The sequence below is a fragment of the Giraffa tippelskirchi genome, chromosome 4, assembly GCF_054371585.1.
Source record: "Giraffa tippelskirchi isolate mGirTip1 chromosome 4, T2T-mGirTip1v1.2.pri, whole genome shotgun sequence".
NCBI lineage: Eukaryota > Metazoa > Chordata > Mammalia > Artiodactyla > Giraffidae > Giraffa > Giraffa tippelskirchi.
Window position 1 is genome coordinate 183,987,370 of NC_137278.1, and position 16,914 is coordinate 184,004,283.

Genomic DNA, 16,914 nt, shown 5'->3' on the forward strand with positions numbered 1-16,914 from the left:
CAAAGTAACTGGGAAAAAAAAAAAAAAAAAACCCCACAGATTACGTGCCTAAAGCAACTCCCAGCAAAGAACCCCAGACGCTCGCATCATCCGCCACCAGCAAGTGGGGGCTGAACGGAGAGGAGCGGGCGGCACTGCTTAGGGTAAGGACCGGGCCCGAGTGCCCTGAGGGCAATCTGAGGGAGCTAACGCGAGATAGTAACCTAAACTGTGGGACAGCCAGAGAGAGAGAACTATCCCGCGAAATGCCCAAATCTAAGGCACTGCCAGCCCGCTCACAGAACAAAGGACTGAGCGATACCAGAGGAGAGCTAGCCGGCTGCGGACCGCCCCATCCCCCCGCCGGACACAGCAGGCAGGCGGGGCCCGCCAGAGCCGGAAAGGGGCAAACTCGGCCCCAGAGAGGGCACCCCCTACCAAACTGCAAACAGGCTCCCAGTTTCTAAGCAAAGACTGCCTGAGATCCCAGAGGGTCGACAGCCGCCGGGAGGGTCACAGCCAGAGACCAGCTCCCCAGAACCGACACAAAGCACACCGGAGCCGGGCGCGCCCGTAAACCGAGGCGGGGACCAGGGAGGTGATAAGCCGCACCGCCCCAACAGGGGAGAGTGCGTTCGCCAAACTCCTGGCCGCCTGAGCAGCTCCGACCGGGAACGGCACAAGCCGCGGGCGAAACCGAGTCTGCGCCTTTGTGGAGTAACCGGGAGCCTGAACCTGAGCGGCTTAGACCTGGGAAGTGCACGCATCTCAGGGCCCACTCCCTGGCCGAGTAACCTGAAGCCTGAGCAGGGTAGACGGGGAAAGCACACACGCTGTGAGCGGGGGCGAACCCAGTGCGGCCGAGACACTGCGAGCTCACCACACACACGCCAGGTTTGCAGTGTTCCTTTCTCCCCACAGCACGACTGAACAAGCGAACCTAAAGAGACCACCTCCACCCCTTTGTTGCAGGGCGGAAATTAGATACTGAAGAGACCTCCAAACAGAAGCCAAATAAACAGAGGGAAGCGCCTTGGAAGTGACAGGCCAACAGATTAAAATCCCTGTAGTTAATACCGACTGCATTGAAAGGGGCCTATAGATCTTGAAAAGTATAAGCAGGAACAAGGATCTATCTGAAACTGAGCAGACCCCACACTGCTCACAACAGCTCCAGAGAAAGTCTGGGATATATATTTTTTTACTATTATTAATTAAAAAAAATTTTTTTTTCTCTTCTTTCCTTTTTCTTCAAGTCCTCTATTACACCTTTAACTTTCATTTTCATAACCCACTATTAACTTGCAAAAAAAAAAACAACCCCTATTTTTGAAGCAAACTGCATACATATATCTTATACCTTTTGTGTTTTCTTTTTTTACTGTTTTTTTCCTGTTTTTCTTTTTTTACTGTTTTACTGTTTTTTTTCTTTTTACACTGTTTCCTTTTTTTGCTTTTTTTTTATATTGTAAGTTTTATAAGAGTCTAACCTCTACTCTAGATTTTTAATCTTTGTTTTACATATTTGATATCAATTTTGTACATTTAAGAACCCAATCTTTAGGACCCATTTTTACTCAGGAGTGTGATCACTGGCCTGATTACTCTCTCCCCCTATTAATGTTCTTTCTTCTACCCCAGGGAACCTCTATCTCCCACTCTCTGCCTTCTCTTCTCAACCCAATTCTGTGAATCTCTGAGGGTGTTCTGGGTACCGGAGAACACTTCAGGAACAGGATACTGCCCAGATCTCTCTCTCCCCTCTTGATTCCTCCCTTTCTGCTCATGCTCACCTCTATTACCTTCCTCCCCCCTCTCTATGTATCTCTGTGAACCACTCTGAGGGTTCCAGACTGTGGAGAGCACAGAGGGAAGTGCTTACTGGCTAGACTGCTCTGTCCACATTTGAATTCCCCTCTTCCCCTCCTGGTCACCTCAAACCCCCCCCCCCATCTCTCCATGTAACTCAGTGAACCTTTCTGGGTATCCCTCACTGTGGAGAATATTTTCACCATTAACCTAAAAGTTTTATTATTGATGCTGTATGGATGGAGAAGTCTTGAGGCTACTGCAAGAATAAGACTGAAAGCCAGGGGAAACATTAATTAATAAGAGACCATGCAATAGCCTCCACATATACACTGAAACCAAGCTCCACCCAAGAGCCAATAAGTTCCAGAGCAAGACATACCACGCAAATTCTCCAGCAACGCAGGAACATAGCCTTGAGCATCAATATACAGGCTGCCCAGAGGCACACCAAATCCACAGACATCTCAAAATTAATACTGGTCACTCCATTGCACTCTAGAGAGCAGAAATCCAGCTCCACCCACCAGAACACCGACACAAGCTCCCCCAACCAGGAAGCCTTGACAAGCCACCTGTCCAACCCCACCCACAGTGAGGAACCTCCACAATAAAGAGGAACTTCAAACTACCAGAATACAGAAAGGCCACGCCTAACACAGCAATCTAAACAAGATGAAAAGGCAGAGAAATACTCAGCAAGTAAAGGAAAATGAGAAATGCCCACCAAACCAAACAAAAGAGGAGGAGATAGGGAATCTATCTGAAAAAGAATTTAGAATAATGATAATAAAAATGATCCAAAATCTTGAAAGCAAAATGGAGTTAACAGATAAATAGCCTGGAGACAAGGAATGAGAAGATGCAAGAAATGTTTATCAAGGACTTCGAAGAAATAAAAAGGAGTCAATATATAATGAATAATGAAATAAAGGAGATAAAAGACACTCTGGAGGGAACCAATAGTAGAATAACGGAGGCAGAAGATAGGATAAGTGAGGTAGAAGATAGAATGATGGAAATAAATGAAGCAGAGAGGAAAAAAGAAAAAAGAATCAAAAGAAATGAGGAAAACCTCAGGAACCTCTGGGACAATATGAAACGCCCCAACATTCGAATCATAGGAGTCCCAGAAGAAGAAGATAAAAGGAAAGGCCATGAAAAAATACTCGAGGAGATAATAGTTGAAAATTTCCCTAAAATGAGGAAAGAAATAGTCACAGAAGTCCAAGAAACCCAGAGAGTTCCAAACAGGATAAACCCAAGGCAAAACACCCCAACACACATGTTAATCAAATTAACAAAGATCAAACACAAAGAACAAATATTAAAAGCAGCAAGGGAAAAACAACAAATAACACCCAAGGGGATCCCCATAAGGATAACAGCTGATCTTTCAATAGAAACCCTTCAGGCTAGAAGGGAATGGCAGGACATACTTAAAGTAATGAAAGAGAATAATCTACAACCCAGATTACTGTACCCAGCAAGGATCTCATTCAGATATGAAGGAGAATTCAAAAGCTTTACAGACAAGCAAGAGCTGAGGGAATTCAGCACCACCAAACCAGCTCTCCAACAAATGCTAAAGGATCTTCTCTAAACAGGAAACACAGAAAGGATGTTTCAACACGAACTCAAAACAACAAAGTAAATGGCAACGGGATCATACTTATCAATAATCACCTTAAATGTAAATGGGTTGAATGCCCCAACCAAAAGACAAAGGCTGGCTGAATGGATACAAAAACAAGACCCCTATATATGCTGTCTACAAGAGACCCACGTCAAAACTAGGGACACACACAGGCTGAAAGTGAAGGGATGGAAAAACATATTTCATGCAAATGGAGACCAAAAGAAAGCAGGAGTCGCAATACTCATTTCAGATAAAATAGACTTTAAAATAAAGGCTGTGAAAAGGGACAAAGAAGGACACTACATAAAGATCAAAGGATCAATCCAAGAAGAAGACGTAACAATCATAAATATATATGCACCCAACATAGGAGCACCACAATATATAAGGCAAATACTAACAAGTATGAAAGGGGAAATTAACAATAACACAATAATAGTGGGAGACTTTAATACTCCACTCACGCATATGGATAGATCAACTAAACAGCAAATTAACAAGGAAACACAAACTTTAAATGATACAATAGACAAATTAGATTTAATTGATATTTACAGGACTTTCCGCCCCAAAACAATCAATTTTACCTTTTTTTCAAGTGCACACGGAACTTTCTCCAGGATAGATCACATCCTGGGCCATAAATCTAGCCTTGGTAAATTCAAAAAAAATGAAATCATCCCAGCCATCTTCTCTGACCACAATGCAGTAAGATTAGACCTCAATTACAGGAAAAAAACTATTAAAAATTCCAACATATGGAGGCTAAACAACACGCTTCTGAATAACCAACAAATCACAGAAGAAATCAAAAAAGAAATCAAATTATGCATAGAAACAAATGAAAATGAAAACATGACAACCGAAAACCTATGGGACACTGTAAAAGCAATGCTAAGGGGAAGGTTCATAGCAATACAGGCGTACCTCAAGAAACAAGAAAAAAATCAAATAAATCAACTAACTCTACACCTAAAGCAACTAGAGAAGGAAGAAATGAAGAACCCCAGGGTCAGTAGAAGGAAAGAAATCTTAAAAATTAGGGCAGAAATAAATGCTAAAGAAACAAAAGAGACCATAGCAAAAATCAACAAAACTAAAAGCTGGTTTTTCGAGAAGATAAACAAAATTGACAAGCCATTAGCCAGACTCATCAAGAAACAAAGGGAGAAGAATCAGATCAACAAAATTAGAAATGAAAATGGAGAGATCACAACAGACTCCACAGAAATACAAAGGATCATAAGAGACTACTACCAACAGCTATATGCCAATAAAACGGACAACTTGGAAGAAATGGACAAATTCTTAGAAAAGTATAACTTTCCAAAACTGAACCAGGAAGAAATAGAAGATCTTAACAGACCCATCACAAGCACGGAAATCGAAACTGTAATCAGAAATCTTCCAGCAAACAAAAGCCCAGGACCAGATGGCTTCACAGCAGAATTCTACCAAAAATTTAGAGAAGAGCTAACACCTATCCTACTCAAACTCTTCCAGAAAATTGCAGAAGGTGGTAAACTTCCAAACTCATTCTATGAGGCCACCATCACCCTAATTCCAAAACCAGACAAAGATGTCACAAAAAAAGAAAACTACAGGCCAATATCACCGATGAACATAGATGCAAAAATCCTTAATAAAATTCTAGCAAACAGAATCCAACATCATATTAAAAAGATCATACATCATGACCAAGTGGGCTTTATCCCAGGAATGCAAGATTTTTTTTAACATCCGCAAATCAATCAATGTAATACACCACATTAACAAATTGAAAGATAAAAACCATATGGTTATCTCAATAGATGCAGAAAAAGCCTTTGACAAAATTCAGCATCCATTTATGATAAAAACCCTCCAGAAAGCAGGAATAGAAGGAACATACCTCAACATAATAAAAGCTATATTTGACAAACCCACAGCAAACATTATCCTCAATGGTGAAAAATTGAAAGCATTTCCCCTAAAGTCAAGAAGAAGGCAAGGATGCCCACTTTCACCACTACTATTCAACATAGTTTTGGCCACAGCAATCAGAGCGGAAAAAGAAATAAAAGGAATACAGATAGGAAAAGAAGAAGTAAAACTCTCACTGTTTGCAGATGACATGATCCTCTACATAGAAAACCCTAAAGACTCTACTAGAAAATTACTAGAGTTAATCAATGAGTATAGTAAAGTTGCAGGATATAAAATTAACACACAGAAATCCCTTGCATTCCTATACTCCAATAATGAGAAAACAGAAAGAGAAATTAAGGAAACAATACCATTCACCATTGCAACAAAAAGAATAAAATACTTAGGAATATATCTACCTAAAGAAACAAAAGACTTATATATAGAAAACTATAAAACACTGATGAAAGAAATCAAAGAGGACACAAACAGATGGAGAAATATACCGTGTTCATGGATTGGAAGAATTAATATAGTGAAAATGAGTATACTACCAAAAGCAATCTATAGATTCAGTGCAATCCCTATCAAGCTACCAATGGTATTTTTCACAGAACTAGAACAAATCATCTCACAATTTGTATGGAAATATAAGAAACCTCGAATAGCCAAAGCAATCTTGAGGAAGAAGAATGGAACTGGAGGAATCAACCTGCCTGACTTCAGGCTCTACTACAAAGCCACAGTCATCAAGACAGTATGGTACTGGCACAAAGATAGAAATATAGATCAATGGAACAAAATAGAAAGCCCAGAGATAAACCCACGCACCTATGGACACCTTATCTTAGACAAAGGAGGCAAGAATATACAATGGAGAAAAGACAATCTCTTTAACAAGTGGTGCTGGGAAAACTGGTCAACCACTTGTAAAAGAATGAAACTAGAACACTTCCTAACACCATACACAAAAATAAACTCAAAATGGATTAAAGATCTAAACGTAAGACCAGAAACTATAAAACTCCTAGAGGAAAACATAGGCAAAACACTCTCGGACATAAATCACAGCAGGATCCTCCATGACCCACCTCCCAGAATATTGGAAATAAAAGCAAATATAAACAAATGGGACCTAATTAAAATTAAAAGCTTTTGCACAACAAAGGAAACTATAAGCAAGGTGAAAAGACAGCCTTCAGAATGGAAGAAAATAATAGCAAACGAAGCAACAGACAAACAATTAATCTCAAAAATACACAAGCAACTTCTGCAGCTGAATTCCAGAAAAATAAACGACCCAATCAAGAAATGGGCCAAAGAACTAAACAGACATTTCTCCAAAGAAGACATATAGATGGCTAACAAACACATGAAAAGATGCTCAACATCACTCATTATTAGAGAAATGCAAATCAAAACCACAATGAGGTATCATTTCACACCAGTCAGAATGGCTGCTATCCAAAAGTCTACAAGCAATAAATGCTGGAGAGGGTGTGGAGAAAAGGGAACCCTCTTACACTGTTGGTGGGAATGCAAACTAGTACAGCCACTATGGAGAACAGTGTGGAGATTCCTTAAAAAACTGGGAATAGAACTGCCATATGACCCAGCAATCCCACTGCTGGGCATACACACCGAGGAAACCAGAATTGAAAGAGACGCGTGTACCCCAATGTTCATCGCAGCACTGTTTACAATAGCCAGGACATGGAAGCAACCTAGATGTCCATCAGCAGACGAATGGATAAGGAAGCTGTGGTACATATATACAATGGAATATTACTCAGCCATTAAAAAAATACATTTGAATCGGTTCTACTGAGATGGATGAAACTGGAGCCCATTATACAGAGTGAAGTAAGCCAGAAAGAAAAACACCAATACAGTATACTAATGCATATATATGGAATTTGAAAGATGGTAACGATAACCCTATATGCGAGACAGAATAAGAGACACAGATGCGTAGAACAATCTTATGGACTCTGAGGGATAAGGTGAGGGTGGGACGTTCTGGGAGAATAGCATTGAAACATGTATATTATCATATGTGAAACAGAACACCATTCCATGTTCGATGCATGAGACAAATGCTCAGGGCAGGGGCAATGGGATGACCCAGAGGGATGGGATGGGGAGGGAGGTGGGTGGGGGCTCCAGGAGGGGGAACACATGTAAACCCATGGATGATTCATGTCAATGTATGGCAAAAACTATTACAATATTGTAAAGTAATTAGCCCCCAACTAAAATAAATAAATTTATATAAAAAAAAATTTACCCCAGTGACTAGCATTTCATAAATGCTGCATATATACATTCTGTTAATAGTCATCACTAGACGATGAGTTTCATGAGGGCACTGATACATCCTGTAAATCTTCTTGACCTTTAAGGAGGCATTTAGTGCAATTTTACTGAATTAAAAGTCACATAGAAGTCTAGCTGTCTTCTTTGACTAGATAGCACTGTTACTGTACTGTATTCAGGGAATTGACTTTAGGTTAAAACCTATATACTTGTGACATGTTAAGTAGCATCATTCTGGAGTCACTGATTGGTTTCAAACAAGTCAAAGTTTCTCCAGGTCTCAACTAGAAAAGGAAGAGGATATAAGAGGGTTGGGTTGTGTAATCTCCAGGGTTCTTTTCCCCCTAAAGTTCAATGTTCTAGGTACTCTGTATTTGGATTTACCAGAGTGATAGTTGATAAGAATATTCAACAACAAAGAGGATGAGGACAGAGTGGGGAGATAATTCAAGATTAAGTTGGTGAGCCTCCAAGAATAAGATGATGTTAAGTCAATGTGGGAAGATTCAACAGGTTCAAATGGACACCTTATAAGATCCAAAGTTTAAAAGCTCAAAGCCAGCAATAAGCAGCGCTAAGAACCATGGTTACTAAACTATGATCCAGGGATATTTGCTTGTTACTTTATGTGATCTTTCCTAAACCAAAATTGTTGGTTATATTCAGGAGATGACAACAAATCTTCATAGAATCAGAAAGTACCTTGGTAGGGGCCAGAAGTTTGGGGTGGAGGGCATGGAGAGAGGCAATGGGGAATTAGTGTTTAATGGGGACAGTGTTTCAGTTCAGGAAAGTTAAAAATTCAGGAGATGGATTTTGGTGAGATTTGTACAGCAATATGAATGTACTTAGTAGGCACTGAACTGTACAGCTAAATATGGTTAAAATAGTGTGTTTTACACTATGTGATGTTTACCACAATGAACAAAAAAACAAAAAAAGCTGCACAGGAAGCTTGCCCTTGATTTGGGATAGAGACATAGTCCTGGTGGCTCAGATGGTAAAGAATCTACCTTCAAATCGGGAGACCCAGGTTTGATCCCTGGGTTGGGAAGATCCCTTGGAGAATGGAATGGCAATCCACTCCAGTATTCTTGCCTGGAAAATTCCATGGACAGAGGAGCCTGGTGGGATAGAGTTCATGGGGTCACAAAGAGTTGGACACAACTAACACTTCCACTTTTTACTGTAGTACTAGGTATATGCACAATGAGTGATAATAATGAAAAGTAGAAGTTTTCTAGGCCTAATATGCCTTATATGTACAGAATATCAATTCTAGTGCCAATAAAGATAATACCAGAAAACGTAATAGGTTTGCAGAGGAGGAGAACTCAGCACAATGTAAGGGTTTTCTTATAAAGATAATTGTTAAACATCAAAATTAACTGCAGATAAAGATTGTTCAGTCACTTTTGGAAAATGTCATTTATGTTTCTCTCATGAGTCATCCAAGACCGTAGTGGTTAGGACTAAGAGTTTTGAAGTCAAAGCCTTCAGATTTGAGTCAGAATCATATAATCTGTGTCTCTAAGTTCTGCTCTTCTTATCTATGAAATAGTGACAAAAGTACCTATCATTCATTGTAAACACCCCATAAGTAATAACTATTACAGTTACAGACTATATAGCTTTTCTTTTATGTATCTATTTTTTAAAGAATTTTATTTTATATTGGAGTACAGTTGATTAACAATGATTTGTTAGTTATAATTTTTTTTTAAGGAGGGAAAAAAAGGATCTTAAGAAGTGAATCTTTTGAGATCTTAAGAAATGTTTTAAGAATTTATAAACTGACATTCCTCTCAGCTTAAAGTTTAGTAAAAATTGGTATCTGCCTTGCTTTTCTTACATTCTCTTAAATTAAATAGCTTACATATTGTGCAATTGATATATTGATATATACAAACCCATCATAGGTCAGGGTTAGTCCGGCGACTGATTTATTTTCACAGATTAGGGCAAAGTTTGATAGATGAAATAGGAAGGACACCAAATGGGCACAAAATGAAAATTTGGCAATTCCAATCAAGGTAAATTTGAACTTTTTAACAATAAATCCTCCTGTAAACATCCCAGCTGCCAAAGATGGTATGGTTATGAATCCTAGAAGAGAAAAAAAATGTAATTATGTAATTATATAAATATGGTTATCCCGAATGTCTTTATGTGTGAAATGCTATCTATCAACCAAATTAATCCAATCTTATTACTTCTTAAATAGAAGACTGACTAGGATAGAGGTAGAGGAACAGTCTACCATGTAGAAGAGACAAAAATAATTTCTCCCTGCCAATGCTAAAGGTTTAGCTTCCCAGTAGTAAAAGTCAGTGACTGAGAATATTTGTATATCTGAGCATATTGTTTCTATAAGGTACTTTTTGTTCTCTCCCTGGAAAACTATAACAAAGTATCATCTTCCTGACTCTGAGACTTTTATCCTATCACCTAAATCCTATATATTTCTTTAAAATGAGGATTTCCTACCCTTAAAAACTTACTATAAATTTTCCCATTACTTTAGATTTGAACACTTAAATTAGTATCTCTTCCTTATTCGTCTAAACACACATATGCCCTGTGGTGATAAACAGGCCTATATGTGGTGTCACGAATAATCGATTCCGCTTATAACTTCCATTTCATGTCCTGCAAGATTTGTTAAAGATGAAGTTTCTTTTAACAAAAAAATTAGGCTGAGAATCTTATTAGGAGTTAAATTTATAGTTTTAAATTCTCCAAAATCACTGCAGATGGTGATTTCAGCCATGAAATTAAAAGACACTCCTTGGAAGGAAAGTTATGACCAACCTAGACAGCATACTAAAAAGCAGAGACATTACTTTGTCTACAAAGGTCCATCTAGTCAAGGCTATGGTTTTTCCAGTGGTCATGTATGGATGTGAGAGTTGGACTGTCAAGAAAGCTGAGCACCGAAGAATTGATGCTTTTGAACTGTGGTGTTGGAGAAGACTCTTGAGAGTCCCTTGGACTGCAAGGAGATCCAACTAGTCCATCCTAAAGGAGATCAGTCCTGGGTTTTCATTGCAAGGACTGATGTTGAAGCTGAAACTCCAATACTTCGGTCAGCTGATGCAAAGAGCTGACTCATTGGAAAAGATCCTGATGTTGGGAAAGATTGAGGGCAGGAGGAGAAGTGGACGACAGAGGATGAGATGGTTGGACGGCATCACTGATTCGATGAACATAAGTTTGGGTAAACTTTGGGAGCTGGTGATGGACAGGGAGGCCTGGCGTGCTGCGGCTCATGGGGTCACAAAGAGTCAGACATGACTGAGTGACTGAACTGAACTGAACTGAAGTTCAATAAGAACATCATACACAATTATTATTTTCTTGTTTACTTATGACTTGTTTATATACCTCTTGATAAATATAGCTTTAACTTATCAAATATTAAGTTTCTACAAAGAGCTGGGCTCTATACTGGGTATTCTACTGCTCTTCAGAATCTTACATTGGGGGTGTTGCTCTTTTAGTTGCTAAGTTGTGTCCTACTCTTACAGCCCCATGAACTGTAGCTCACCAAGCTCCTCTGGGATTTTCCAAGCAAGAATATAGGAGTGGATTGCCATTTCCTTCTCCAGGGGATCTTCCTGACCCAGGGATTGAACCTGTGTCTCCTGCATTGGCAAGTGGATTCTTTACTGCTGAGCCACCAGCGAAGACTATACTGTGGGTAGGGAAAGAATAATATAAGGAAACCTTTCCTTCATAAACACGCCTTCATGTGTCATTGGAAATAGATACTGTAGCTCTCCACCCCGCAAAAAACCTCTCTAAAATATGATATTTTTGTTTTGAATTATGTAGATATCAATGATGTATTTATATTGATTTTTCTTTTGGAAACAACAGTGCCCTATTTTTTATAAGTATTTGGGTCCTAATTCAAAGTTCATGAATGATGGGAGTATAATAGCCACATTACGAAAGGATTTGCCTCACGATCTCAGCACTAGATTGTAAGATCCAGTTATACAGATATCATAGCTACATGTATATTCACATTCACATGCCGCTTTTCCTTAAGGAATTCATCTCCTCCAAAATTACTTGAGGGCTTCGCTAGTGGCTCAGTGGTAAAGCATCCACCTGCCAATGCAGGAGATAGGGGCTCAATCCCTGGGCCAGGAAAATTCCACATGCCATGGAACAACAAGGCCCCTGCCCCACAACTATTGAGCCTGTGCTCTAGAGCCCAGGAACTACAGCTACTGAGCCTGTGTGTTGCAACTCTTGAAGCCTGTACTCCACAGAGCCTGTGCTCCACCACAAGAGAAGTCACCACAATGAGAAGCCTACACACTGCAGTGAAGAGTAGCCCCTGCTCACCACAACTAGAGAAAGTCCTTGCAACAATGACCCAGCACAGCCAATAAATAAAGGAATAATATTATAAAAAATAACATGAGATGCAACTCCAAAGGCAGAACAATGGTTATATCACAAGATGGATGGATCTGATAAAATTTGAAAAAAAGAAAACTATGTTTAATGAAACAGGAAATTACCTTCACAACAAAATATCACTTGGAACTCATTTACCCGGTAGTTTGTCGTTTATAAAGCAAACATAAACAATGGGTCTTACCAAGCATAATGCTTGTATCAGATGCTGATTTGCCATACTGCTGCTCTACGTATTTGAACACGTAAGTAACAGAACCAATATGGCTGCTGACTTGTAGCAGTGTCAAAAATAATGTTAAAACATACAAGGGATTGGTAAGGATGCTTTTCAAGGACTGGAGAAAACCTATAAAAACATCAAAAGAAAGAAAATATAATGCAGCTTAAAAGTACATTAATATCTTAATCTGGTAAATATAATTTATATGACTTAAAATTCCATAAATATATAGCACAGAAAGTCAGAGTACTCTGCAATTCTACCGTCAGCAGTTTTCTTAAAATATATTACTTCCATTCTTTCCATATGTACATTCATATTTTTATGAATAAACTGAATAAAATGAACTATTTATTTTGTTCATTTTATTCCCAAGTGGGATCAAGCATACATAACAAATGTTTGGGTTTTGATTGGGTACCAGGTAATATGCTAGGCACTGAAGGAACAAAAGCTAATGAAATGTCTCTTATTTATTAGCATTTAATAGTATAATGATTATATTAATAATATAATTATTAAGTAGAAATTTACCCTAAAAATAGTATGAACCCAAAGCTTACAAAAATAGAATACTAAGGTTCAAAAATCATAAAGGTTAATTTAGTACCAGGACTCAAAACTCTTTTTTTATGGTATATAGTTTCTACCATAAAATACTGCCTCAATAATTCTGGCAGTATTAACAATTACCTTTATTAAAGAGATATTGTGTCTCAAATGACATTATGAAAACAGTAGGCAAAAACCTATGCCTACAGACAGGAGTATAACAAATCCATAATTTCTGTACCTAGCAAGAATTATGTGATTTCAGTCTATGATCACCAGGTTAACCAGCTGCAATGGGAGTTAAAGTGGAAAGAACTACTTAGAAAAACAGTGGGAAGTATCAAAGTCTAGCAAGACTGAACCAGATATCGTTCTTGAGAGATGAATGGTATGGACTTTGAAAGATCTTGTGCTGTAGAACTCTAAAGGTTTCCATCAAACATGGTCAGAATCAAAACTTCTATCCAATGGTAATTAAGAAATAGCTTCATCTGCTTATAATAATAAGAAAAAAGATAAGGGCAAAGGACATAGAAGAGGAAAGAAGAAGATGTATGGAAATGTATAGCAGGAACAAATAATATTTAAAACTATTAGGTCAAAATGCTAAACCTTGCTCCATGGGACTCCCCAACCAGGAAGAACCATTGACTTGTGAGGCATTCTGTGTGAGTTGTGATATTTGATCAAAAGAAATAAGACATATAGGTTCATCAAATCACTGAATTTTTGAGGTGACTGAGAACTTGGACATTATTTGTACTTCTACATAATCATGATCCATTATGTAACCTCAATAACTGGATCAATAAACAACTCAAGTGACATTAAGCTGATTATTTCAGAAAGAAATTGCTCCATTTTTGGTCGATTCTCCATGTTTACAAATTGTTTCTTTAATGAACTGAAAGATTTATTTCTTTCTAATCAATTAGTCTTATTTCTGTTCAAATTAGATATATAATTTTTCTGACTAAAACTTCTTAGTTATTTCACCTGTTCCTAGTAGCACTTATGAAGGACCTGTTTGCTATCTTATATTGGTCACTATCTTGCAAACACAGCTGATAATATAGATGATATTAACAATTGTTCTAATTTTGTATTTTCATTATCCTCTCCTTTCTGGGCTTACAGTCAACCATGTTCTTTACAGGTTAAAATAATCAACTACTTTTAATGGATTTAACTTGCTGCAGTATGAAAATAGCATAAATTGGATGAAAATTCAATGGGATGCTATTTTTAGTGTGCATATTAATTTCAAAAACCTCCTCAGTGATGTGCTGATAAATGTTTAACAGCTGATTCTTGGGAGCACAATACCTGATTTGAGTATTTCCGAATTTTGGTAATAAGTGGTGGTAACTGCTCCCATTTGGCCAATTGCAAGTTACCAATGTGGTCGAAAAATTAAACCTTCTCTCATGAGCCCATACAAGTAACACCACTGCTTTCAGATTAGAGCGATGGAGAGGAGAAAGTAACAATAAAAGGAGTAGGTGGAAGAACTGATGAGAGGGAGAACTTGGGCTATACTAACAATCTCTAATGTCACTTCAGCTTTAACTTGAAAGGTTGCCAAGGGTTCAGGTGTTGCTCTGTTTTGGCTCTTAGTGCTCCACCATTGCTGCGTGATCTGAAAACTGCACTGTTAACATCTCATTGTTTCAACCATCTTGCTCTGACTGCTGCTGGATCAATCACAGATTAGTGCTCCTAAATTGTTCTCTACTAGTCTTTGGCGGCTTATGTTGGAAAGGAAAGTCACTATCCTCTACTATGGAGGATTCTTATTCATATGACTGACTCCAACACTCTTTACTACTACTCTTGTTTCTACTTCATTTTTGAATATTTAGGTAAGCAATTTTTTCTATATAAGTACCAAGACAATCTTACTCTAATTATCTAGAAAGAAACTTAATCTGATTTCCTTTTGCATACTGCAAGTCGCCACCTAAGTATACTTAAGTTACCCAATTTATAGGCACTCAAAATTCCTTATATAGGCACTGTACGGCTGTTGTCTATATTGTTCTTGTTACAACCTCACTGTTTTGTAAATACTTGAAAAACAGAGGCAATATTCTGTTATCAGGGCATAATATGATTCCTGGTACCATTTGTGAAGTGAAAGAAAGGAAGGAAGAGAGGGAAATAAAGAAGGGAAAGAAGGAAAAGCGAGAGAAAGGAAGGAAGGAAGCGAGAGAGAAAGCAAGAAAGAAAAAGAGAGAGAGTCTTTTAACTCATAATTTGTACTGTATAATTTGGAAATGAATATATACTCTTTGGTTTACTAATAACAGATAGTTTTTAAACCTTTAACTGGTTTCTCCCTGCCAAAGACCACAGCCTAAATCCTCTTCTCTACAGAGCTGATATGTGTTCAGAAAATATTATGACATTTAGTAGGAATCTTAGAAGAATAATCCAGCCAAATTTAGTACAGAACACTCACTTCAGGTGATTTGAGTATGACGTTATTTTGGAATATTCACCTCTCTCTTTCACTGGGATTAACAACTCCAAACTGACTATAAATGTGAAATACTTACTAGTTACCGTGTCAGTAACATTTTGCCCAGTCTTGGTCAAACGAACCATTTGACTCTTTTCTTCATTTTGCATAGGCAGAGATGTTGAGGATGCTGAAGCTTTTTTTTCTCTATTTGGTTTGTCCAAAGTTTTGGGCAAGAAAAAGAATGGTATAGAAGAAATAATGGACATCAGTCCAGCTGCAAGGAAACCAAGCCACCAAGCACCAACCCAACGAGAGTCCTCAGGAGTTATCCTGATAGTGCCTAGAATAAAGAATTAGAAGAAGCCAGTCAAAACTCATTTTGAAGTGCAAGAATTTCTGGGAAATAAGGGTAATAATTTCTGTCCTTCGTAGATGAAGAAAGTAAATTATGTTTCATCCATTCTGAGACAATGTTTTCTTTTTTTCACACATTTTCATTTTTGAAATAAGGGTAAGTCTAACATTTAATGACATCTTACAATTGCTCTTGTCTAGGAATCAGTCACGACACTGTTGTCATTGATGGAGCCTGTGTGAACTTGGTGGCTTTTGTATTGACATGACTGAACAGCTGCCCTTATGGAAGAATTAAAGCATGCAAACTATTTAATGGCCAACTTTGGAATTCCCTGGTGGCTCAGTGGTAAAGAATCCAACTGCCAGTGCAGGAGACACAAGAGATGGCAGATTCCATCCCTGGGTTGGGAAGATTCCTGGAGTAGAAAATGGCCACCCACTCCAGTATTCCTACCTAGAAGATTTCATGGACACAGGAACTTGGCGGGCTGAAGTCTACAGGATCACAGAGTTGGATGTGACTGAGCATCACAACGATGGCAATATGGAAGGCATGAATCCTCACTGTCTGAAAACTTATATTGGCACCAACTTCTGAGGTCAAGAAATCACCAGCAATGAAACTTATAGCAGTCTGCAAGAAATTCCCAGAGCTAATAATAAGGTTCCCCCCCCACCTAGAACCTGCATTTCCAACTCTTTGACAGCACAAAGGATGATAATGGTGAAGATATATACATACTGAAACTCTGAGTTCAAAATCTGAACTCAAAATTTTAGGGAAAATTTAACCATTTTATTTCAATAATATTTTCCCTTAAAGCTGTGTGAGTGATATGTATGTGCTATATTTGTATGTGTGTTAGTCACTCAGTTGTGTCTGACTCTTTGTGATCCCATGGACTGTAGCCTGCCAGGCTGCTCTGTCCATGGAATTTTTCAGGCAACAATACCGGAGTAGGTTGCCTTCTCCAGGGGATCTTCCTGACCCAAGAATCAAACCCAGGTCTCTCGCATTGCAGTCAGATTCTTTACCTTCTGAGCACCAGGGAAGCCGATGCGCTATATCTAGCTGAACTGTTTCAGTGAGTATAAAGTAAACATTCTAATAAGGAAGTACCACACACACAAACACACCACTGAAATTTGAAGCACAAGAATAGTGTTGCTACTCTTTGATCTATAAAAAAAAACTCTTTAACATGAGAAACATTGAATTGATATAGAGAAATAAATTAT

General features: G+C 38.4%; 1 protein-coding gene and 1 long non-coding RNA gene across 3 annotated transcripts in view; one reads left to right on the plus strand and one right to left on the minus strand.

Annotated features, from left to right (window-relative positions):
* Positions 1–16,914, plus strand: part of LOC145546186 (uncharacterized) — a 238,619-nt gene that overhangs the window by 17,270 nt on the left and 204,435 nt on the right. The gene's annotated exons all lie outside the window — the stretch shown is intronic.
* The window catches only part of LOC145546180 (solute carrier organic anion transporter family member 1B3-like), a 70,417-nt gene that overhangs the window by 15,748 nt on the left and 37,755 nt on the right, over positions 1–16,914 (minus strand). For both annotated transcript variants that reach the window (XR_014082623.1, XM_081592263.1), the window contains exons 7-9: positions 15,413–15,658; positions 12,264–12,428; positions 9,559–9,754 (exon numbers count right to left, since the gene is read on the minus strand). Coding sequence is in view for 1 of the 2 variants with exons in the window: in XM_081592263.1 (XP_081448389.1) it covers positions 9,559–9,754; positions 12,264–12,428; positions 15,413–15,658 (607 nt within the window). In the remaining variant the exon portion in view is untranslated. The remainder of the gene's footprint in view (positions 1–9,558; positions 9,755–12,263; positions 12,429–15,412; positions 15,659–16,914) is intronic.